The 25,272-nt window shown below is 37.6% G+C and overlaps 1 protein-coding gene across 1 annotated transcript in view; it reads right to left on the reverse strand.

Annotated features, from left to right (window-relative positions):
* SLC2A13 (solute carrier family 2 member 13) overlaps positions 1-25,272 on the reverse strand; it is a 180,946-nt gene that overhangs the window by 97,960 nt on the left and 57,714 nt on the right. The window contains exon 2 of the mRNA XM_081818951.1: positions 3,947-4,110. Coding sequence (XP_081675077.1) covers positions 3,947-4,110 — 164 coding nt within the window. The remainder of the gene's footprint in view (positions 1-3,946; positions 4,111-25,272) is intronic.

Below are 25,272 nucleotides of genomic sequence, written 5' to 3' on the forward strand. Positions count from 1 at the left end.
CAGGGTCCTGGGATCGAGCCCCGCATCGGGCTCCCTGCTTGTCGGGAAGCCTGCTTCTCTCTCTCCCACTCCCCCTGCTTGTGTTCCCTCTCTCACTGTGTCTCTCTGTCAAATAAATAAATAAAATCTTTAAAAAAAAACCAAAAACACTAATGATGTAATGTACGGTGATTAACATAATTAAAAAAAAGCAAATTTCTTCAATAATATCAACTGAAAAAAAAAAAAAAAAAGGAAGGCCTTGGATCTTCCCCAGTGCTCTGTGCAGTTTGGGCACATTCTTTATGTTTTAAGAGAAGAATCTCTCATAACTAAGTATACTGTGACATTTTGGGATTCTGATATAATTTTCCTAATAAGGATGTTCTTCATAGGAAGTGAAGTGTGTTGGATAAATAACATGCTCAAAAATATCTGATGCAATAAGTTACTATAACTACCTGATGCAGGGCTGAATTATTAGTAAATACATAGAAAAAATAGTAATTCCCCTTTTCATGACTCTAATAAAGCACACTTTGTTGTAAGTAAGTATCAGCTGGGGAACCTGTTTAAAGTGTACATGCTCCAGACCCCCTCTTCAGAGATACTAATTTAGTACATCTGGGGTAAGGTCCATGAATACATATTTCAAAATAAGTGCCCTCTGGTAATTCTGATGGAGACAGCCTATGAGTGATGTTTTCAGAAATATTCTACTACCAAGATATTTGGGGAAAAATGACACAGTGTTCTGGCTTTCTGATTAGTTACAATAAACTTATGTAGATATAGACCTTATTCTATTAAAAGAATCAAGAGGCTGTCTTTAAATGTGTAATATTTATGAGAAAGACCAGTTTTCTAAGCAAGCTTTAAAAATATTAAAAGTCACTGGGGTGCCTGGGTGGCTCAGTTGGTTAACATCTGACTCTTGATTTTGGCTCAGGTCGTGGTCTCACGGTCATGGGATTGAGCCCTGTGTCAGGCTCCCTGCTCAGTTGGGAGTCCGCTTGAGACTCTCTCCCTCTCCCTCTGCCCCTCCTCCTGCTCTCTCCGTTGCTTGCTCTCTCTCTCAAATAAATAAATTCTTTAAAAAATTATTAAAAGTCAGAACACCACAGAATGCCCTCCATTTAAAATTATTCATGGACTATATATTTTATATTTCTTTGTATAAAGAGTACTTTTGTCCAGGTCTAGATACACATAGTTTATTTGTAGTAATTTTTAAAGAATGAATACCTATTCAGAAATTATTTTGATATGACTTTTCCCCGTAATTTACCCCAGTATCCTAAGATAAATCATAATAAAAACATAAAAAGGGGGACAAAACTGGATCAAAGGCTTTTAAGAAATTTTAAGCAGAAGAGTATTCTAATACTTATAGCACTATCATAATATTGATACCTACACAAAAACAAAAGCATTGAAATAACTAACTAACCCAGAATCATTTGGCATCAGAAAGTGAAATGAACATCTCCTGGAAGGGTAATACTCATCCACTAGCAAGGCTGTTGAACAGCACGTTTTCTACCGAATGTGTAAGCTTCCATTGGTCATTATGGTAAACTGGGACCCTATTAAGTCAGTTAAAAACCAGAACTGCATCTATATATGTACACGTAAAAGAGGAGACCTGTGACAAGAAAGTAGGCCTTTTCCCTCCTAAACCACCGTAATATCTACATCATCACTTTAATTGGCCACATAACAAGGAACTCAGGTGTCTACATGATGGAAGATCTCCTTCATGCTAGAGCAATGACTGCATGGTTTTAGCAGTGTGCACAGCTGGGGTGTTGGCGGTTTTGGCTGAAAAGAAAACAAGGCAGGAAAGAAAAGTGCCGCCGGGTTGCTCATAAAAAGCAGTCCCTGAAATCTCTGGGTACTGTCCTCCCAGGTAATTGTCTTAATCCTTTCTCTTTAACAGCCAGGGATGGGCTCTGGAAATCCTGGGAGCAGAGCACCTACACTGAGAGGTGAAACATGACATTGGCTAGAAGAGTTCAGGAAAGTTCCTGGATTCTGGGGATGCAAGTTGATTTCACATTATGGTTAAAACGACAAGGAACCACTCTGTCAGCAATAATGCTGTGGTAGCTAAGATGCGCTAGGCACCTTATTATCTGTGTCAGGAAGAGTTTTAAATGCTTTATGTGTATAAATGTGTTCAGTGCTCTTCATAACCCTATGAAGTAGGGACTAGAATGAATTGCTTTTTACTAATGAGAAAATGGAAACTTGCCTAAAGTCAGAAAATTCAAACCCAAGCAGTATGGTTCTAGATCTGCAATGCCTTAAAAACCTTCAGAACTGATGAGAAAGTGTCTCTTGGAATACAACAAATAAAGGGACTAGACTACTAGAAAAAATGTTTTCCTCAGCTCTCAAAAGCCAAATCCCAAATTTAAGAAGACCTGAAATTCTATTTAAAAAATAGACCTCTTAAAAGGTAGCAATATACAGAGGCCCCGTTCAAAAGGAAGGGTAGGTATCTATTTAAAAATGTTTAAAGCAGCTATTACCTCTCCTTAGGGTTGAACTGCACCTCAGGAATCAGCAAACCCAATTTCTAGCCAACTGTAGGAATTTATTTTTTGGTACAACACTACCTGATGGTCATCTACCCTTTTGTTGAGAGTTTACCATCCTAATGAGGCAGCCCAATTCACTGTTGGATAGTTCTGATTATTAAGGCTATATTTCCCATATTAAGTAAAAATAATGCCCTCATGACATCTACCATCTGCTAGAATTAGGTATCTACTGGGTAACCCTTTAGTCTTTTTTTCCAGACAAAACACTTCTGGTTTCTTCAACAAGTGTATGAATGAATGGTTTTTAGCCTCCTTGTCCCTCCCCTTTCCTCACTTACCCTCCTGCTTCCCTGTGTACCTTGGCTGTTGAAATTACCTTTGCCTCTTAATCAGACAATCTCTGCTCACCTTCCCCTCAGTTCAACTTATATTATCAGACTCAAGTCCGTCCACTGCTTAGGCAAGAACAGAGGGTGGAAGCATTCCACGCTTCCTTCTGGAAGAAGGGGTGGGAGAGACTCTGTGTTCCAAATAACTGAGTTTGGAACTCAGAATGTATTTTCTCATTAAAATCTGGGACAAGTGCCGGAAGCAGTGCTATTAGATCAATGTCTTAAGGTATAATTTGGTGAAAATAGAATTTAGTTCATGCCAGCCTGGAAACGTTACATTTATTGGAAAAATGAATTCTTACTCGAATTAAACTTATAAAGGAGCTATCAGAAGACAGCTAATTGATAATTAGGAATCTGTAGATATGAAAAAGATAAGAAAATGATATGGTGAACATGTGAAGACAATGGCAAAGGTGGGTCTCATTCTGTCAAGTGAAACAGAAATAAATAATGAAATGTCAGAATTTAAAGACAAAAGATACTTGAAAGTGGGAAAAGTTTTGTCTTATTTAGCTATTATAGAAAACACACTTCACCAACCAGAATTTACCTTGAATTTGAGCCTGGTTCAGACACAAAAAGAGTCTATCGCTGCTTTGTGAAGAAATTACATTCTACTGTTGAAGGAGCCTTGAAGAAAAAAATGCCCCAAATTTACTTCCATATTATACCAAACTTAAAAATAAAACATGTTGAAAAGTGAGTTTATGAATATCAAATTTTTCAAAGAAGAACAAAAACCAATTATTCTTTTCACTTTTGTACCTTTGAGCAGAACTCAAAAATAACAACAGCAGAATGTTACCCTCGGTAGATTCAAGTTGTTCTTACAATTCCAGTTTCTAGTCACATTCTAGTTACATATCATAACATTCAGTTCTTTTTTAAAAAACGTTTTGTCTAGAAGAACTCTATTATTTGGCTGAGAGAACAATATCGTAAGTGGAACTGGTATTTTATTTTGGAAGGTGAACTTGTCATCATTAGAGAAAAGTTTATAATTGACTTCTCCATCCAGTTACCTACCTGCTAAGCTCCCAAAGGTAAGCTTCCTGCGGCCCACTTTCTCGACAAGCCAGACTCCCACAAGCGTGAAGATGAAATTTGTGAAGGCTGTCACTGAAGCCAGCCATATTGCAAGTCTATCATCTTCAACACCAGACATCTGCAGAATGGTTGCACTGTAGTACCTGTGAGCAAAGAATCAAACAATTGTTGCTGATAGTTATTCAAAGAAACAGAATTGTTCCTGGAGAAAAATACAGTAAACCTAAAAAGACCACGAGTAGCTACAGTAATGGCATCAAGTTAGCATGGGAATTCATGCAAAGTATTCAGAGGATCACAACACTGAGACTCTGTTCAGATAAATTTTGAACTTTGTATAATCAAGAAAAGATACTCAAGCAAGTGGGTAGAGGGTTGAAGGCTTTAAAAGTGAAAGGTACTCTGCAGCTAGGGACAGGGCAGCGAGTTGTTTCACTAAAACCTACTATACTAATCAAGGATAAGCTCCAAGTCCATGGAACAAATTAGAAGTCATCGTACATTGTAAATTTATGTACTTAAAAGAATAAGTAGACACTGCACACAATAAGGAAAGTGTGATATAATGGCAGATACCGGGTAGAAGGAACCTCTTTAAAGAGGAGTAAGAATGTGTCCACTTATTTGGCATTTTGTAAGGTGATGAGAAACTGACCTGATGTGCATGAGAATGGTTTTGTGTTTTCTAGAAAAGTATAATCTTTGGAGAGGTAACTCTCTAGCGCAATCTACACGATAAGGCTCTACAGACTCATTTTTGTTCTAAATGAATTCCCTGGAGACTAGCTCTAAAAAAAACCATAATGCCAATTTGTTGATGCATAATAGGAGATATCTCTGATACATTTAAAGAAGACAGGTTTCTTACAGGACATTTCTTTTCTGATGAAAATATCAGTAGCTAAATCAGAAGATTACTTTAAAGCTGTCCTTAAAACAAAGGAAGCAAAATACTCCTGGTGAGTCACCTAAGAAATGTGACAGAATTCAAATCCTGAAGACATTCTGAACCATGGCTTTGCCTAGCTTCTGAGCCATTCTAAAACATGTTAGCTTATCCAAATCAGATAGTGGGCATCCAAGCAATGTTCAGTCAAGCTGGATATGTCTGTAGCTACAATCTACAGTTTCCAAATATTTATCAACATTTTCATCGTATTTCAAAAATAAAAATCTGTTTTAAATACATTTATGTTTCAATGATTTATCAATGGCCTTCATTTACTAAATTAATGATGATCTTCTAACATAAAGCAATAACACCAACGCACTCATTCATCTTAATAAAAAGTGTTTTCCTTTTTAAAAGTAGTAAACCAAACTTATAAATTATTACGTAACATGAAAGATGTGTTTTACTGATCACACTAAAAATTATGCCAACCATTTTAAGATTCTGAATTCTGACAGCAGTTGTAAAAAAGAGAAATCCCCAGTGGAATTATTCCCATCATCATGAAAATTGTGAACATTTTACAGTCACAGTGTAAAGTGATAATAAAAGTTATGAAAATAATTCATTCCTTCTGAATAGGGTTTATAGTTTCCAAGCTCTATCATACACATTTTCAATTTCATAAAGACTTGCAGCAAGGTCAGACCTACATGTAACCACTGAGAAATAAACATGTAACAAATTTAAAAAGGCAGAAAACAGAAGTGCTGAGAGAAAAATTCAAGTATTTAAAGTCAAAGGAATTTGATACTTGCCATGTTATTTGATTACATTTCAGTCTTCTCGATATTTTCATAATATTTAAATAAATAAATATAGATCATCACACAAAATAATTCTTTTTTTTTTTTTAAGATTTTATTTATTTGAGAGGGAGAGAGCAAGTGCATGAGTGGGGGGAGGAGCAGAGGGGGAAGGAGAGGGATAAGCAGACTCTGTGCTGAACATGGAACCCGATGCAGGGATCTATCCCAGGGCCCTGAGATCATGACCTAAGCCGAAGGCAGATGCTTAACTGACTGAGCCACCCAGACGCCCCAACACACAAAATAGTTCTTGCAAACAGATCCATGAAAAGAAACTAAAGAAGACAGAGAAACTATTTTCATGTTTTCATTTTGATACAATAAAATCATGAAATTCCAAGTGTTAAATTAAGGGATAAAGAAGGGGAAATGATATCAAACAAAGTAAGTTGGTCAGTGTCAAAATTTTACTTAAAATGAAAATGTTCCCTAGGTATTAAAAAATTTTTTTTTATACTACTTAAGTTCTATTGGCAGAATACAACAGAAAACTGGCCTGGGAATCCAAAATCTGCATTCTAATGATATCTCTGTGGTAGGTTGGCCGGGTCAGGTAACATAATCGTTTGTTCACTTCATATTTATTTACTGAGTACCTACTGTATAAGCTATGTGAGTTACTCAGATCCCATAAATATATTATTAGACCTACTTGCTATCTTTAAGAAACTCACAGAATGAAATGGAAATAATTTTAAAATCACAGTGTATACAAGTCATAATGTGACATAAAGGATAGACCAAACAATTTTATTTGATGTGGTATGTTCCTTGATTTTCCAGGGAATTTAATGTTTCGTTTGAGTCTCAAAGAATTCATAGGGAATTGCCAGCCAGTGTGATCTGGGAGGACACTGGTGGTAGAGAAAATGAAATGTAGGAAGAATAAAAGCGCCAAACACTAAGCCAGACTCACAGAACATAAGTACTTTACCTTGGTTAACACAAGGTGCATAAGAGAGAGAAGTATGATATGGGCTGCAGCCAAGCTTCTGTTGTCGAGGGGCCTTGACTGCCAAGCTGTATGTGTGGGCTTTTTTCTCTAGACAATGGAAAATCATAAAATGGACTTTAAAGAGAAATAACATAATTAAATCTGTTTCATGAAAAGCTCACTCCAATGATAGCCAAGCAGGCAGCCTGGAGGCTGAATGAAACAAAGGTATAGTGTTTTGAAGTGTATTTCAGTTCATTACACTGGCAACAGGCACCTGTAAATTTTCTGCATTAATAGGAAGCAATGAGGGCAGGGTGCTGAAATTCACTGACGGCCTTTTATCTCCTTGCCAGCAAGCACTGCAACTTCAACATTACACTAAATCTTTTCCTGGATGGAGTACCTAGAGTTTGATCTTCGTTCTTCCTTTCTTGGAACACTGGTAAATGTACTTGTTTTTATTGTTGCCATAACAAATGACCACAGGGTTAGTGGCTTAAATCAACAAAAATATACTGTCTAACAGTTCTGTAAGTCAGAAATCTGACATGAATTTCACTGGGTGTCAAAAATCAAAGGTGTCAGGAGGCCATTCCTTTCTGGAAGCTCAAGGGAAAACAGGTTTCTTTGCCTTTCCTAGGCTTTAGAAGTCGCCATGTTCCCAGGCTCGGGGGTGGGGGGGTGGGAGGCCCTCCTCAACCTCAAGCCAGGGAAAGTGGTCAAGTGTCTATCATGTCACATCACTTGTCTTCTTCTACATTTAAGGACCTTTGTGAATACACTGGGGCAACTTGGATAATCCAGAATAATCTCCCCGTTTTAAGGTAAAATGATTAACAGATGTAATTCAATCTGCAACCTAACTTCCCTTTGCCATGTAATGTAACATGTTCATAGGTTGTGGGGACTAGGATATGTACATCTTTGGTGTGGAGGGGGAGGGCATTATTCTGCATATCACACACAATAAAAGTGTTAATAAGCAGTAAAATAAGCAAAAGGCCATCAATTAGAAGGAAAAGACAAGGACATTCAGTTAAAGGGCAATCGGTTCCAGAAAAATTCAGGCAATAACTGGATTCTCTTTCATAGGGCAGGGGATGACATATCTAGGGCAGAATAATTCATGAACCTAGTTTTTCAGTCAGGTCGTGGTGAAAAGATACATTGAATTTACATTTTAAAATGTGTGAATTCCAAGGTTTTTGTAAATGGTGCTACCGGCCAACCACTTACGGAATGGACTACCATTTGTATTTACAATCTTCTAAGCCTTTTGGTAGTAGTTTGAATGTTCAAGGGACTCGGTGTTTGTTTAAAAGTTGCACAAAGCATAAGAGTCTTTTTCATAAAAGAACAATATGAACAACCAAAAAAGGCTTTCTTTCCTTTTAGACTAAAGTAGGGATGCCTTCTCTTTTCAAAATCATTTTAGACTACCTATCAGACAAACTATCATCTTTTTCAAGGACTCCCTGGGCAACCTTTGGTCACCTCACACATACCAGCTCGTCCCCAGAGTGAAGCTGAAAGGCCTGAGGGCAGTGTGTTCTCACAGAAGACCAGCTTCACAGCTCTCTGTGGACATCTAAGAACAGAAACGGCTGGACTCTCTGTGCACTGTTATCTCAGAGATTATCTGAGACCCGTTGGATTTTAACTCTCAATAAAACAGAATAGTTCTAGAAAACATCTAGGCTTTGATAATGGCCATCTATCTTAATGAGGACTTTAAACTAGCAATAAAAGAATAAACGTGCACTTTACACGCTTAGCAAAATACATATATTATTTTCCTTTATGCTATACTTAAACAAAGCATTTTCTAAGGATTTCTGAAAAAAAAAATTTTTTTTTCCAACTCCTTAAAGCCATACCTGTCAGTTTCACTATTGCCAGGTCAACAGACTTAACAACGTAAAAAGTAAGTAATCAATAGTTGTTGAGTTTATTCAATTTATCTACCACCAAGTTTCAAAAGGGAATTAAGAATATTTATAATATAAAACACATGATAGAATCCTTAAAACAAAAAGACTGGTAAGAGAGGTAGATGATGAAGATGATTATATAAAAACTGTGGCCACAAAGTAACGACAGGCTAGCCCTAAGATTCCCGGTAGCCAAAGCAGAGTAGTAAACAATAGTTTTAACCGTCTGACAAAACAAAACATATCAGTTCATAATAAAGACAAACTTTTTCTGGTATGAAACTATAGAGACTTTAACTTCCCGAATAAAACAGATGTGGAATATACTCCTTCCAGCGCTGCAGACAGCTTCCAAATTCGGTTATCTGTGAGCCTTGTCTTACTCAACAAACTTGTGGGTTACTTTCACACTTGGGATAAAGACCAAGCTAAATGAGAAGATAATGAGAAGATGGGAACTTATGGAGCACAGCTGATTGACTGTAAGGCCTGGAAGATTCTTATTAGCTAAGTTATATTGTTTGGCTCTTCTAGTTCTGTATTATAAATATATTTGTATCATATGGCAAAGTCCACTGACTATAGAATTTAAAATGCCATTCTTATAAAATATGTTATTTTAACTGAAAAAAATTATTTTCCCACTGGGATGGTATTTATACAGTTAAAAACATGGATAACTATGGAAAACACACCGATAGCTTTAAGAAAAAAATGTTTCACCTAAATACAAACATCTTAAAAACTGTTTAAAAAATGATTAAGATTTTCAAACCTATCTTATGTACTTTGTACAGTAAAAAATTAGTTTTCTATATTATTGGGTGCAAGCCATAAAGCAAAAAATAGAAGTTAGAAAAGTAGAAATTAGGATTTCATGTATATCATACATGTATTTTGAGCTAACACATTATACCATACTATGCTTAAATCAAACAATAATCCAAAATCATAATGATCCTCAGAAAGTATAATTATTAATCACATTTAATATTTTACAAAGCATTTTTCATAATTTAAATTATGTCATGAGTGTTTGGAGAAGAACAAAGTAAAAATGTGTTAAAGAAAGTTAAAAGGGATTCTATAAACCCTCAGTGTTCCCACTGTGACCTACTTTCCGTCTCAGAGACCACCAATTCCTTCACCCTGGCTTCAAACCTCTGGAAACTTCAGGAGAGATGTCCTCATGTCTCACCCACCCAACTCAGCCAGATCATTGACCTTGCTCTAAGCAACACTAAGAATAATGATAGAAGCTCTCTATTCTGACTTGCAATTCAGCAATTTGTCAGATTAACCTATTCTTTCTATAAAGCATATGCCTACAGGAAAATGAACATGTGGGACTTCATGCAGGCATGCGTCTCCCATCTGTTGAGCTGTACGTAAATCAAATCAGGTGTGTTTTTGTCCCAATCCTGTTTATGCCCATTATATTATGTAATCAAATAATACAAAAAGCAATGGAGCATAAGATGCTTAAAAAAGAGGTATTAAAAACAAAACTGTATGCTTTGGAAAGAGTGAATAAAGGTGAGTTATTACAAAAAAAAAAAAACCCAACTGTGTGGGCAACACAACTGTAAACAGTCGGGGATAAAATGTAAAAGTCTAGAAGATTTTGCCCTTAGGTTTCTTCTCAAGTATCTTTCAGTTCTTGTTCTGTGTGAAAGGAACCTAAAAGCTGGATTCCATAGGTAACAATATCAAGTGTGATGTATGCAAGAGAAACAACCTGGAATTTCAAGCAGTGGATATAAGTAAATATCGTACAACTAAAAATAAAATGTTGAAGGTATATATGCATCATTTCCTCATAGCCATCTTTGTCAGGTAACTAAACAAGTGCTGACCCTCAACCCATCAGATGCCAGGGCTTTCACCTTGCTCCGTCATGTCTCACACACCTGCTTATTTCAGCAGCAAGCAAGAGTCCAAGAGATTCAGGTCAGCCGTTTCCACCTGGTCATTTACTTCCACACTAACCTGTACATTCACTGATCTGCCTCAATCTTTCTCTTGTCCCTGCCCTCCCGTGCTCTCCCTGTGCCCCATGAACGAAGTCTGGACATGAGGGCACCACCTTCTTACAACTTGGATGTGGGATCCTGGCTGTTGTTCTCTTACATCCTATATACTTGAGGAGGCCTGAGAGCTAGAGAGATGACAGGAGCGAAGAGGTTAGCTAGACTATCCCCTAACCTTCCTTCTTCAATGCCGCCTACTTTCTGGTCACTCCTCATTCAATGGTGACTTCTGTACCTGCTTGGCAGTGTTCTCCACTTCTACCTCTGTGTCATGATTCTTGGTGAGAGTAGCCTCAACATGGACCACCCAGACATCACCTGAGTCTCCTACCTGCTCCACTTCTGAAATCCTTCAAGGATCTTAGTCTCTCACCTAGTCTCTCAGCACTGCCCACCCTCATGGCTCACTTGAATTCTTCTACTTTCATGGAGAAGCTGAGCCATGCACACACTTTCCTCTTTTTAGTTATCTATCATCACCCATTTCTGCTCCTTTCCCATAATTGTACTTAATGTCTCCATCCATTTAGATTTCCCAAACCAGTGCTTCTCAGGTCCAGATGTGCTACAGAATCACCTGGGGGGCCTGTTAAAACAGAGCGCTGGACCCAACCCTGAGTTTCTGATTCAGTAGGTCTAGGACCAAGAATTTGCATTTCCACCAAGTTTCCAAGTAATGCTGACACTGCCTTGAAAATATAGTTCCCCAAACCATTATAACAATCATGTTCTTTTCACCATTCTCCAATTCCTTGGTCTGTTCCCCCTTTATCATATCCATGCCATAAACACCAACTGTGCTTACTTATACCCAATTATTCTTCTACTCTGCATTTATACCTAGCAGCTGAAAGGCTCTAGACAAACACAATTTGAATTCGATTCATGAACTTGGGAATTCCCTAAGATGCACATGCTAGAGCTTTGCAAAGGATGACTTCATGGCACCTCCTTTTTTTTTTTAATTTTCTTTATTTTTTTTGAGGCGGGTAGAGAGAGAGGGAGGGAGAGAGGGAGAGCATGCGCAAGAGCAGGAGGAAGGAGAAGCAGACTCCCCACTGAGGAGGGAGCCTGAAGCAGGGCTTGATCCCAGGATGCTGGGGTCATGACCTGAGCCAAAGAAAGTCAGACACTTAACCAACTGAGCCACCCAGGCCCCCCCACCGCCTTTCCTTCTAGTGTCCCAATCTATCCAGCCTCAGGTGAAATCTTGCCTAATATTCACTGAGAAAGTGTGAGCAATCAGAGAGCTACTTTTTTTATTTTACCACCATCAAATCTACCAACCTACTGGATCAGTTCTACATTAATCCATGAAAACTTGATTAGCACTCAAACATTTCTTTTCTAGATTCCTTCTTCAATATTGCTTCTGGAATTATCAATCTTCTGCTTTTCCTCAGCATTTTGTCAACACTTCTCTTACAACACACACAACTTTCCTTCTGCTATTAGACTTACTTCAATATACATTTTATTTCCTCTGTTAGACCATAAACTCCCCAAAAAACAGTCTGCATGTGATTTACTTTTGCAACTGACAAAGCCAGCTTATGACTATTTCTTTTCACACTTAGTAAATGCTTATTTAAATGAATGGATGGAGTGGACTTCTATTGTTTTTTTTTTCTTTTGCCTTATTTTATTTTTCATTTTTTCAATTCTTTATGTTCAGTTAGTCAACATACAGTACATCATTAGTTTTTGATGTAGTGTCCAACAATTCATTAGTTGCATATAGCACCCAGTGCTCATCACCACACGTGCCCTCCTTAATACCCACCACCTGGTTTCCCCCTCCCTTCTGTAACCCTCAGTTTGTTTCCCAGAGCCCAGAGTCTCTCATAGTTTGCCTCCCTCTCTGATTTCTTCCCATGCAGTTTTCCTTCACTTCCCCTGTGGTTCTCTGAGCTATTCCTTATGTTCCACATACGAGTGAAACCATATGATAATTGTCTTTCTCTGCTTGACTTATTTCACTTAGCATAATCCCCTCCAGTTCCATCCATGTTGATGTAAAAGCTGGGTATTCATCCTTTCTGATGGCTGAGTAATATTCCATTGTATATATGGACCACATCTTCTTTAACCATTCTTCTGTTGAACAGCATCTTGGCTCCTTCCACAGTATGGCTGTTGTGGACATTGCTGCTATGAACACTGGGGTGCATGTGCCCCTTCTTTTCACTATATCTGTACCTCTGGGGTAAATACCCAGTAGTGCAATTGCTGGGTCATAGGGTAGCTCTATTTTTAACATCTTGAGGAACCTCCATATTGCTTTCCAGAGTGGCTGTACCAGCTTGCATTCCCACCAACAGTGTAAGAGGTTCCCCTTTCTCTATATCCTTGCCAACACTTGTTTCCTGTCTTGTTAATTTTTGTCACTCTAACTGGCATAAGGTGGTATCTCATTGTGGTTTCGGTTTAAAATTCATATTGAGAATTTTATTAATTTGGGTCCTTTCTGTTTTCTTTTGGGTAAGTCTGGCCAGTGGTTTATCAATCTTATTAATTCTTTCAAAGAACCAGCTTCTAGTTTCATTGATCTGATCTACTGTGTTTCTGGTTTCTAATTCATTGATCTCTGCTCTAAATTATTTCTCTCCTAATACGTGGCTTAGGTAGGCATCATTTGTTGCTTTTTCTCTACTTCTCTATGGTGTAAAGTTAGTTGGTGAATTCGGAATTTTTCTATTTTTTTTGAGTGAGGCTTGGATGGCTATGTATTTCCCCCTTAGGACTGCCTTTGCAGTATCCCATGGGTTTTGGACTGATGTGTTTTCGTTCTCATTGGTTTCCATGAATTGTTTAAGTTCTTCTTTGATTTCCTGGTTGAGCAGAGTGGTCTTTAGCTTCCAAGTGTTTGAATTTCTTCCAAATTTTTTCTTGTGATTGAGTTCCAGTTTTAAAGCATTATGGTCTGAGAATATGCAGGGAATAATCTCAGTCTTTTAGTATCGGTTGGGACCTGATTTGTGACCCAGTATGTGGTCTATTCTGGAGGAAGTTCCATGTGCAGTCGAGAAGAATGAGTACTCTGTTGTTTTAGGGTAGAATGTTCTGTATATACCTATGAGGTCCATCTGGTCCAGTGTGTCAGTCAAAGCTCTTGTTTCTTTGTTGATTTCCTGCTAAGATGATCTATTGCTGAGAGTGGAGTATTGAGGTCTCCTACAATTAACATATTATTATCATTATGACTCTTTATTTTGGTTAACAGTTGGCTTACGTAGTTGGCTGCTCCCATGTTGGGGGCGTAGATATTTACAACTGTTAGATCTTCTTGTTGGATAGACCCTTTAAGAATGATATAGTGTCCTTCTGTGTCTCTAAGTACAGTCTTTAGCTTAAAATCTAATTTGTCTGATATAAGAATTGCTACCGCAGCTTTCTTTTGAGGTCCGTTGGCATGGAAGATGGATCTCCATCCCTTCGCTTTGTCTGGATGTATCTTTAGGTTCAAAATGAGTCTCTTGTAGACAGCACATGGATGGGTCCTGTCTTTTTATCCAATCTGCAACCCTGTGCCGTTTTATAGGAACATTTAGGCCGTCCACGTTGAGAGTGATTATTGAAAGATATGAATTTATTGTCATCATGTTGCCTGTTAAGTCCTTGTTTCTATAGACTGTCTCTGTAAATTTCTGTTGTATATCACTCTTGGGGTCTTTCTCCCTTTATAGAACCCTCCCCCCTTAATATTTCTTGCAGGGCCGGCTTAGTGGTCACATACTCTTTCAGTTTCTGCCGGTCGTGGAAGCTCTGCATCTCTCCATCCATTCTAAAGGAAAGCCTTGCCGGATAAAGTATTCTTGGCTGCATGTTCTTCTCATTTAGTACCCTGAATATGTCTTGCCAGGCCTTTCTGGCTTGCCAGGTCTCTGTGGATAGGTCTGACGTTATTCTGATGTTCCTCCCTCTGTACGTAAGGAATCTCTTCCCCCAACTGCCCTTAAGATGGTTTCCTTGGTTCTAAGATTTGCAAGTTTTACTATTACATGCCGGGGTGTTGGCCTGTTTTCCTTGATCTTAGGAGGGGTTCTCTCTGCCTCTAGGACTCGAATGTTTGTTTCATTCTCCATATTAGGGAAGTTCTCAGCTACGATTTGCTCAAATACATCTTCTAGACCTCTCTCTCTCTCCACTCCCTCCGGGATTCCAATTATTCTGACATTGGAACGCTTCATGGTGTCACTTACTTCTCTGATTCTATTTTCATGGGATTCTGAGTTGTTTTTCCCTGGCCTCCTCTTTTCCCTTTTTATCTATATATTGTCTTCCAGGTCACTTATTCGCTCTTCTGCCTCAGTTACCCTAGCTGTTAGATTATCTAGATTAGATTGGATCTCATTGATAGCATTTTTAAGTTCTGCTAGTTCAGCTTTCTGCCCTTAGAGACTATGTTTCCATTAATCGATTTCTCCATTCTAGCTATTGTCTTCATACTGTTACCCTGAAGTCCATTTCCGACATCTTGGTTATCTGTATAATTCATATACCAAAAAATGCAGCCTTAAAAAAAGCATATAATGCAGTGGTTTTTAGTATATCTCAACTAAATTTTAATCTCTTAAATAATTATAATAAATGTTCATAATAAGGTATTTAAAAAATCCAGAGGGTTTAAAGAAATAAAGTCTTTGGGGTAAGGTGAGAGGGAAGGGTAGAAGGTTGTGTCCTGAAGGATTTAGTTTTAACATATTCCTCATGCTTTCTGAATTCAGCTATAATCCGTTCTACCTTACAGGCCAGTCCTGAGTTCCCAGGTACCCTCATGACTGGGGAAGAGAATATTAAAAATTGACTGTATATGACCTGTGAGATTTTTCAGTCAAACAATGATACAAGCTAGTCTTTTTTCCCATCATTTCTTACCTCTCTAGTTCCAAATTGTGTTCATCTAATACCTCATTAAAGCAACAAGAGGAAAAAAGGAAATAGTCTATTTAAAATTCCTCTCAGGAGGCTTAAGAGCCTGAGTGTGAAAAAGGGGCAGGTCACAGCATTTACTTTATGAAAACACTGCTCTTGGCACTATCAAAAAGGAACAAAGCAGTACTTTATCTTATGCTGCAATGGAGTCCAAGGTTTGTTTGTAAGCAAAAGTTTGTGAAAACTTTTAATCTATATAAAAGCAACACTTTAGAGCATGGTCACACAAAACTGGGATTATGCAAAGATATGTAGTTTTATGCACATTATTTATAATTCTGAATCTCTGTGGAATCAGACTGGGAAAACAGATCAAGAACATACAAGATGAAGTGAAAAAGGAAAATGCAAAATTATTTAGAGGGTAGAAACTCAACTATTAAAATTAATAAGACAAATGAATACACCAAAATGTTAAGACACGCTACAGGTGGTGAGATTTCAGGTGCCTTTTCTTCTTTATGTGTTTCCAATTTTCTATAGTAAGCACACATTATTTAAAAGTTTTGTTTAAGGTGTTAAATTTTGGTATATCGAACACATGATACACCGTATTCAGGCACCATAAGCCTCCAACTCTGTGAACTAAATTCAATATTATTTTAAATAAAACAAACATGAAATAATCATGAGCAACTAATATATGTGTTTGTCTTCAGAGAAAGATACTTATTTTTTTTCCTTTGCCAAACTTAATATTTTCTTAAATGAAATAATCCATGCTTTTTACCTCTCGGTATCCAAAACAGTATAAATACACCACTAATAAATACTTGGTTTACTCTCTCAATTCAAAAAATATTTAAACATGATAATAGTAATAAATATTTTAATGAAAAGTATATAATGGCCAAATGTCTCAATTATATGCAGTTAAAATACATTTATTCAGGGCCTCTTATGTGCCAGACACAGTGGGAGATAAAAATACCAGTAGTACCTGGGACTGTCTGGGGAGGGCAGTGTCTCTATTTCCACGGAAGGAGACCACCATCCCCCTAAAAATTACACCTCTATGGGCCAAGTTAGTAGAGAGCAGTAAGAGTAAAGTGCTAATGGAACATAAAGGTAGTGATTAACTCCACTTACAGTCTAAATAATTAATTAGTGATCCCAATTAACCATATTACTACTACCCATATTCCAGGATTGAATTACAAATTCAAAGAGGCAAGGACTTTACGATGCTAGCTACCACAGGGTTAGTCAGGGAGAGCATTCAAAACCAGCTTAAGGATCAGGCACAAAAAGAACCGGAAAGGGCTTGAGGGACTGTAAGTCATAATCAGGATGACAAATACCTGTTTGGGTTCACTGACTAGAAAAAACTGCAATGGCAGGGATGGATGTTGTGGCCAGGAAGGAAATTCTAGATCTTGATTTCATAGGAGAGGGCAATGATTTGTGACTACATTTAGGTAAGCCTTTGATGCAGGGGATCCATGGTAAGTGGAAAAGGAGCGCCATCCACTGGTGTACATGAGGACAAATAAGTGAGTGGCAGTAGGCACACTGGAGGAACAGGATGCTGTAAACAGAACTGCTCAGGTCTCAAAGACTAAGAACAACACCCAGAATGATCGTTGACATTCCCTCATATGCTCATTCTTTGACTCTCTAAATGATGATTTCATCTCCTTGTAGAACAAGAATAAGCAGGGAAGTAGAACACAATACTATGAGCAAGGTGTCAAAGTAATCCTACTTGATTGCATCATCTAACAGATAAGAAGTATAAAGATAATTCCTATTTCCCTCTCTCCCCTGCTATAGATGGATGAAGCAATTATACGCCATGACTTAACTGTTGGAGACATCAAAGCCAATACCTATGAGTTTAGATGATTACAACAAACTTTCTATGAAATGGTAGATTAATATGAATGGATATTATATTACCACCAAAGCACTCAGAGAGAAATTCTTGAGCTTCCCTAAGGCAATTGATTGGTTTCTATTTTAGGGACACTGAATCATGTAACAAGACATGTCTGCCCTTTTTTTTTATTGGCTGCTAAAACATTAAGAGCAACAGGATTCTCAAATTTTACTGTGACTAAGAATCATCAGGAGATGGTAACAAATGCAAGATTCCCACTTGTCCATGCTCTCTGCTCATCCCCACCCACTCAGCCCCAACCATCCCCACCCACCCAGTCAGGATTCTGAGTCATTTCAAGAGATACTAACGTGTGTGTGTGTGTGTGGGGGGGTTCCAAGACCACTTTGAACAAGATAGGCTTTGTGACCTAGTTCACACAGACACTATTATACAGCAAGTTCCTTGTGCAGGAATAATCTTTTCCTATTTTGCTCTATTGCCTAAATCACTAAATTTAAAGTTTATTGTATCTATTGCCTCTCCATACCTTCAATGAAGCCCTCAAACTGTTTCTGCAGGAAGGAAGAGCTGAAGTGAATACAGTCTTTCGAAGTAACATGAATAAATCTTATTTATCCTTTTCCAAATATTGGGGAAAGAAAGCTAATCAATTTTTTAACAGCAGAGGAACTAGTTGAGCTGTAACAGCCCTGAGCAAAAAAGACTGCAAAGAGAGGCCTGACACGCCAATGTATTACTAAATAGTAAATAAGGCTGCTGACTTGATGTAGGCACAGTGACAGCACCATGTCCTTTGATGTTCAAATGGAAACCCCGAAAACTACACTTGGTTCCAGTGCATGTAGGCAGCACCAGGACATACGTGCTCCATTTTCAGTGACACTGCAGGACCTTTCACACATGACAAAGAAAAATTCTGCCTACGTATACACATGAAATAGGACCTGAAGAAGGAAAGCAATTATAAAGAGTCAGCATACATTTATTGAGGGAATAATATATGAAAGACATTCATGTTAATTCTCGGATACTACAGAGAAGCACAGAATCATCTTGCTAATTCTGAAAAACCCGAATTAGAAAAATATTTTGAGTTAAACATTTTTGTTTAAATTGATTGCCCTGTCTTAATTCTCTACTTTCCTTTATGCGTGTAGAATTATATTCCTAAAATGGCCCTTTCACTTCTTGTTTCTTATGATGAAAACACTAAGGCTGCTTTATAAGAAAATACAGAATGGAAAAACAACAAGAGTAATGGCTAACATTTATTGAACATTTTCTGAGTCTGTGAAACTCAATTTGAAAGTTGGAATTGATGGCAGAACTCTCATCTCCTGATAAAAGAGGAATGGCAGAAATACCATCTATAGAGTAATTACTCTATGCTAAGCAGTGTCCAGATAGGTTTTGCTCATGTTAATCACCACAAACACCTTATGAAAGTGCAAACCTGAGAAAAGTCAACGCTAAGCATTTTTACAGTGTAATTAACTCAACATAAAAACTCTACATTCCATTCTTACACATACTCAGGATTCCAAATAAGCCATTAGGGAAATTCTTACTCGGTGTATTCATTCTGCATACAGGGCAAAACATAAACCCTTACTCACATTTACCACACTACGTATCTTTTGTCTCTGCATAAAAAGTATTTTCATTGTCTATAGCTAAAGTCTTTCATTTAGGTGTAGCACTTTTGCTGCTAAATAAGTTGTCATCAGTAGTGAAATTCACAAAATATAAAAATCATAAAACAGCATTTAGTTAGAAAGAAACCTCCAGAGATGGGCTGACGGAAAGGCAGCCAGCCTGTTACAAGGGGTATCTCTGAAGTGTGCTCTCCCCTAAAGGGGATATAGAGCACCAGCCTGTCTCAGAGGCTCATAGCAAACTCAACTCTCCACTGTGAGCTCTAGAATGGATTAAAATAAATTTAAAGAGCAGAATCACAGGGGAATATAAATAACAGAAAGAACATCTTTAGAAATTGTTGGTTTGCGGGCGCCTGGGTGGCTCAGTTGTTAAGCGTCTGCCTTCGGCTCAGGTCATGAACCCAGGATCCTGGGATGGAGCCCCGCATTGGGCTCCCGGCTTAGCGGGAAGCCTACTTCTCCCTCTCCCACTCCCCCTGCTTGTGTTCCTGCCCTCACTATCTCTCTGTGTCAAATAAATAAATAAAATCTTAAAAGAAAAGAAATTGTTGGTTTGCAACCTCCTCAGGGCTTCCTGGGTGTAATTTGAAACTGGGGCCCCATTTTTAATGAATAGGGGAACGTATGAAGCCTATTTTGGGTGGCTGCAAGATGACTAGTTCTCCACACCTGTCCACTAGAATCTTAAAATTTTATATAGAGGCCTAACTGGGTTCAGACATGTACCCAGTCCAAACAGCCTCAACACCACATTTCTATCTCAAGGGTGTATCCTTGGGGCAGCTTCTGGGAGTGGGGAAGGCAAGTGGAATGCACATTCCAAGCCCTGGGGAGGAGGTGGGGAGCCTCCAATTGCCAGGCTCTGGCTCAAGGGTCTACACTGGCTGTCTCATCTTGATAATCTACTCCAACACTAGAAGGGGTTGGGGTGGGGTCCTGGTCTGGCGTGCCCCAACCCTAGTCCATCACATGCCTGATAGCGCTGCCTCCCTCAGGCAACATGTATAGGATGCACAAGCTGGTCAAATTCCTAAAGCTGTTACATTTTAGGTTAAATCTTTTTTCTTTTTCCTTTCTTTTTCCTCTCCTCTCCTCTTCTTTCTTTTTCTTTCTTTCTTTTAATTTCTAGAAGTTCTTTCTACTTGGCAAGGAAGACACAGAAGTTTAGAAGAAGACACACTGGTTCAGAGAGGAAAGAGCATAAATTTGGAGCCAAAAAATAGTTTTTGTTCTTGTTCCTGAGGCCCTTCTTCTGTGCTCCTTCCCCTTACCAATTAAATAAGGCAGAAGCTGGAAGGAAGTGGTGTGAACAGAGTGCTGATCAACAACGCTATTGCTTCTAATTTCAGGAACCTCCCCAAAGTAGTTTACTCCTCTTTGTACTCTATCTCTGTGCCCCACTCTCAGTCTTGTGACGGAATGCTTAGAAACTCTTATGGCCTGATCTGGGGGGTCCCCAATGATGAACTGATTGGGCTGACATAGCAAAAACCCCTGGGGGACCCATGTTCTCCCGGAGAAGTGGCAATGCCATCCAGCCAGGCTGCCTCAAATGCCCAAGTTCTGCTGCTTGTCTAGTTCATGGGAGAAAATGCTTACGTATTTAACCATTCTAGGTTTATTACTTAAAACATACAACTTACTAAGGTACTTACAATTCAGGACAACATGCAAAACTTAATGCTTTTGAATAGTCACCCTTTACCAGACAGCAGAGAATTGCCAGAGGCCACCGAACTAACTTGGGGATCATTCTTCACTCATACTTTGTATATGTTCACAGAACACCCCAGCACAGAAGTTAGTCACCATAGAGATCCTTTTGTAAATACAGTATTTTCTTCCATTTAGAATCCCTAGAACTGAAATTTTATGATACTAATAACTGATAGGACTTAACTTACATCCTGACTCATATGGCTATGATCTGCTTACATCTGAAAAAAAAAAAAATTAAAATTATTCCAGGATTTCAAATAGCCATAAATATTGACCTATTTCCTTTCTAAATAAAGTATTTACTTTTCAAAAACACAAATAGGGATTAATTAAAATGAAAACACTCCCTACACTGAACAATATAACTTAGCTGTGACACTGTGGTTTTAGAAATATTTACAAACATAAACCAGAGGAAGGGAATGTTCTTATTCCTGCTAAACACAAACCAGACCCCAGCTCATGTTATAGCATACTACATCATTCTAAAGTATGTTAGGCCTAGTCTATCTTTCTGCAGATCATTTATATATTACCGATTCAAAACCCACATTAGAATTATCAATTTCATATTTGTTGCTAAATTTTTCATTACATATTTCTAAATGATTACTTTATTCTCTCAGGATGTGATATATTTCTCTCAGCATTTAACGTATTTGCAGATTCTTGTGTTTTTACGCTGAATGAGAAATTGTAAGGTACATTACTATAAGTATGTACAGTCTTACACTCTGACAAGTTACTCTATATTTTATAATTATCAGAATGTGATGTATATAGGATACTCATACACACTATACACTTGAAGTGAGTTCAGGCAGAGTTCATACTTAGTGGTGAAAGAAATCTTACTTTGTCTAAAACCTCATTTGTTCTTATTCAATGCTTTACAAAAATCCCACATGATTGTTTCAGCTGAGAAATAAATATCATTCTTCATATATTTATCAGCTTCCACTTCTCATTTGCCTCTGGCCAATATTTTGTATTTCTACATAGCAACCTTAACTTAAAATTGCTCCCAGTGAGTAGGAACTCTACAATCTGAAAAATAACCCCAGTCACTAATATGAAGTAATATATGTCTGGATCACTCTTTCAGTCCTCAGCAGACAAATATTAAGTAGTATATAAAATCTGGAGTTCTATTTAATAAAAAAGCAGATAATTCAACTTACAGCAAAAAAGGTGGCCATCCGTTTTCCTTTAAAACACAGAGATGTAACTAAAGATTCATGTAGTAGAAAGTTCCCTAGAGCATCATCATTATTATACAATTTATATTATTTATAAAACTGAAAAAAATAAAACTACACTCTGGCTGGCAGAGTAATGGCCTCCCAAAGAGGTCCATGTCCTAATCCCCAGACTCTGTGAATATGCTATTTTACATGGCAAAGGAAAATTAAGGTTGCAGATGGAATTAAGGTTGCTAATCAGTTGACTCTGAGATAGGCAGATTAGCATGGATTATTCAGGTGGGCCCAACATAGTCAAAAGAGTCTTACAAAAGTGAAATAGTGAGGCAAAACAGTCAGAGGGTAATGGGACTATGAAAGAGGTCAGCGATGTGATGTGAGGACTCAACTCATCATTGCTGGCTTCGAAGATGTACTTGGGGGTGGGGGCATGAGCCAAGGACTGCCTTTAGAAGCTGGAACAGGCAAGGCAATAAACTCTCCCCCTAGAGATTACAGAATGGAATGCAGTCTTGCTGACATCTTGATTTTAGCCCAATGACACACCTGTCAGATTTCTGACATACAGGATTGTAAGATAAAAAAATTCTGTGTTTTTTTTTAAGCTACAAACTTAGGATATTTGCAGCAGCAACAGAAGACTAATACATACACTGATAGCCTACACTGTGGTTCTGGTTAAACAAATTATAGCCTGGCCATACAAAGATCTCTACAAAGCTATTAAAAACACATTTTAAAATAATAACATGGAAAATACTAACATTTTACTATTAAGTAAAAAACTTATAAATGGGCATACACTACATGATCTTGATTTCTGTAAATCAAAGTATAAACACATGAAAAGTAAAATACATGAAAAGTGAAATGTCATCTCTGGAAGGTGGGATTATAGTTTTATTTCTTTATACTTTTATCGTAGGTTAACAATTCATCATAAATATATTTTTAAAAAACAGAAAATGGTAACAGAAAACAGAGAAATAGAAATAGAATAGAAATAAAAAATAGAAGAGAAAACAACAGAAAAACACTGGGCACCTAAATTACTAAGAGTCTCTCAAAGTTGCAAACGTACTTGCTTTAGATCTAATTTTGAAGATGCATGTCAGATGCTGCTTCTTTGGGAAACATTTACCAATCACTCCCAGTCCCCTCAGCCATTTCAATCAGGTTACTGAGCTCCCCTCTATGCTCTGTGACTACCATTCCCATACATCTCTGAACTGACTCCTCCACTGAACTCTCACTGAACTTGAGGAAGGGCACTCTATTTTGCTCATCACTGTGTATTTCTAATTCACAGATTTTAGCTCACAAGTAAAATCAAGAATAGCTTAGGCCTAAGAAGACGGGAGGTTTATAACTTATTTTCAGAAGGCATATGAACACCTTTCTATTTACTCAAACCTACTGCTTCTTCAATTAATGAATTCCAGGAACAATAAAAGTATGTTGCTTCATGAGTTCTATAGTGAGGATTAAGACAGGAATTTAGAAATAATGGATGTCATTTTCCACAGGCCTATTTTACTGCCAACTATCCTTAAGGTAAGCATTATTATAGCAAGTCTACATATTAGAAACCTGGAGACTGAGAGAGGTTAAGAACTTGCCTGAAGTTAGTGGCAGGGATGGGCTCAGATCAGGGTTCATTCCCTAAATCACACTGCTGACTGAATATATATGCACTCAACATTTATCTACAGCCTCTCTAGATATTCAGCTGAGAACATCTCTCTCCTTTACTGTGAAATTACCATTTTTATAAGTGGTCTAATCAACATCATTAGTTATCTACGGCTCTGTTTTTTTTGTTTTGTTTTTTTAAATAAGTTTGTAGGTACCACAGGAGGAAAATAATCCTTATCCTGGGAAATATGTTTATCTCAATAATGAATATAGCTTTGTTAGCAGATTTACTAAAGCCTGTTAATTCATACCTTAATTCTACTCTCCTGTGGAGAAGAGCACACCCATTAGGTAAATTCTGTCCTCAAAAGCTGGCAAATAACCAAAGACCATGCACTCTGGTTGCAGTTTACATTTCCACTTGTACTCCACATAGTATACAATTTATATTGTAAGTAATAAAAAGAGCCTGAACTGACAGAAAGCCATGGTTACACCTCTGTAATTAATAAGGCTATTTCATTAATCTGCATGTTTTGCAGCAGGTTGGCAAGGCCACCATTATTCATCCTTTCACTTGTTTGAGTCACAGGGGCAGATATGCTAGCTCATGCATGTCTTTACTTCTTCCCAAGGAGACCTATGGAACAGCTGGGCTCCGCCACATGACCTACTATTGCGTCCTATTATAACAGATTTCACTGGATGAGCACTAAGTTGCCTATGGCTTTATCCCTCTGACTTGATTAGTAGAACTGTTGAAACTTAAACTCCCGTAAAGAGAAAGACGGCTATTTTTTTTTTTTTTACTGTTGCTATCCTAATTTTAATTTTCATTGCTTTCTTGTTTTTTTACTGATAAACTGGGTACATTAAACAATAAACCTATTTCTCATGAATCTGCCTTTCATCTCTACCACTGAAAACAGCAATTAATAAATATAAATAGCAGTCTGGCCAATTAATACAGACCTAATTTTCTTTTAAAACTAGTAAGCAATGTCATTTGTTCCAAACTAGTGACAGAAAAGCTCTCTGCAGTGGAGGGGATAAAAATTTCTTCCAAAATGAGGCTACAGACATAAGATGAAAAAGAGAAAGGTAAAATGATTCAAAGTCAAAGAGCAACGTTGTGACATTAGCAAAGAAAAAAGAATGCAAGCCCTGACATTTATACTCATAAATTAACAAACCTTAAAATCAAAACATAAAATCAAAAATTTTAATTAAGATTCTAATTGTGATATTACAATCTGATTCAAGTTAATCTAAATTCAATTAAGATATGTCCATATTATTGAGATGAAAACCATGATAATGTAGTCTTGCATGTCTACTGAGAAAGGCCACAAATATATGAGAAACCAATCACAGTTATCAAATATAAGAATGCAAAACGATATTCAGTCATTTAAATTAGGTTGGCCAATTTTCTAGAAAAATGGTTAGTGCAATTTGAAGTGGATAGCTTTTTTCCAATAATTTATCCATGTCTATTTTATAGAAAATAAAACATTTATTTGAAATTTTTCCACTCTTCCTTAAGAAAAAGAAAATTCAGGGTTGACTTAAAAGTAAGAAGTCAGGGGTGCTTGGGCAGCTTAGTCAGTTGATTGTGTGACTCTTGATTTTGGCTCAGGTCATGATCTCAGGG

Source organism: Leptonychotes weddellii, chromosome 5 (genome assembly GCF_054177405.1).
Source record: "Leptonychotes weddellii isolate Sample4059 chromosome 5, ASM5417740v2, whole genome shotgun sequence".
Taxonomy (NCBI): domain Eukaryota; kingdom Metazoa; phylum Chordata; class Mammalia; order Carnivora; family Phocidae; genus Leptonychotes; species Leptonychotes weddellii.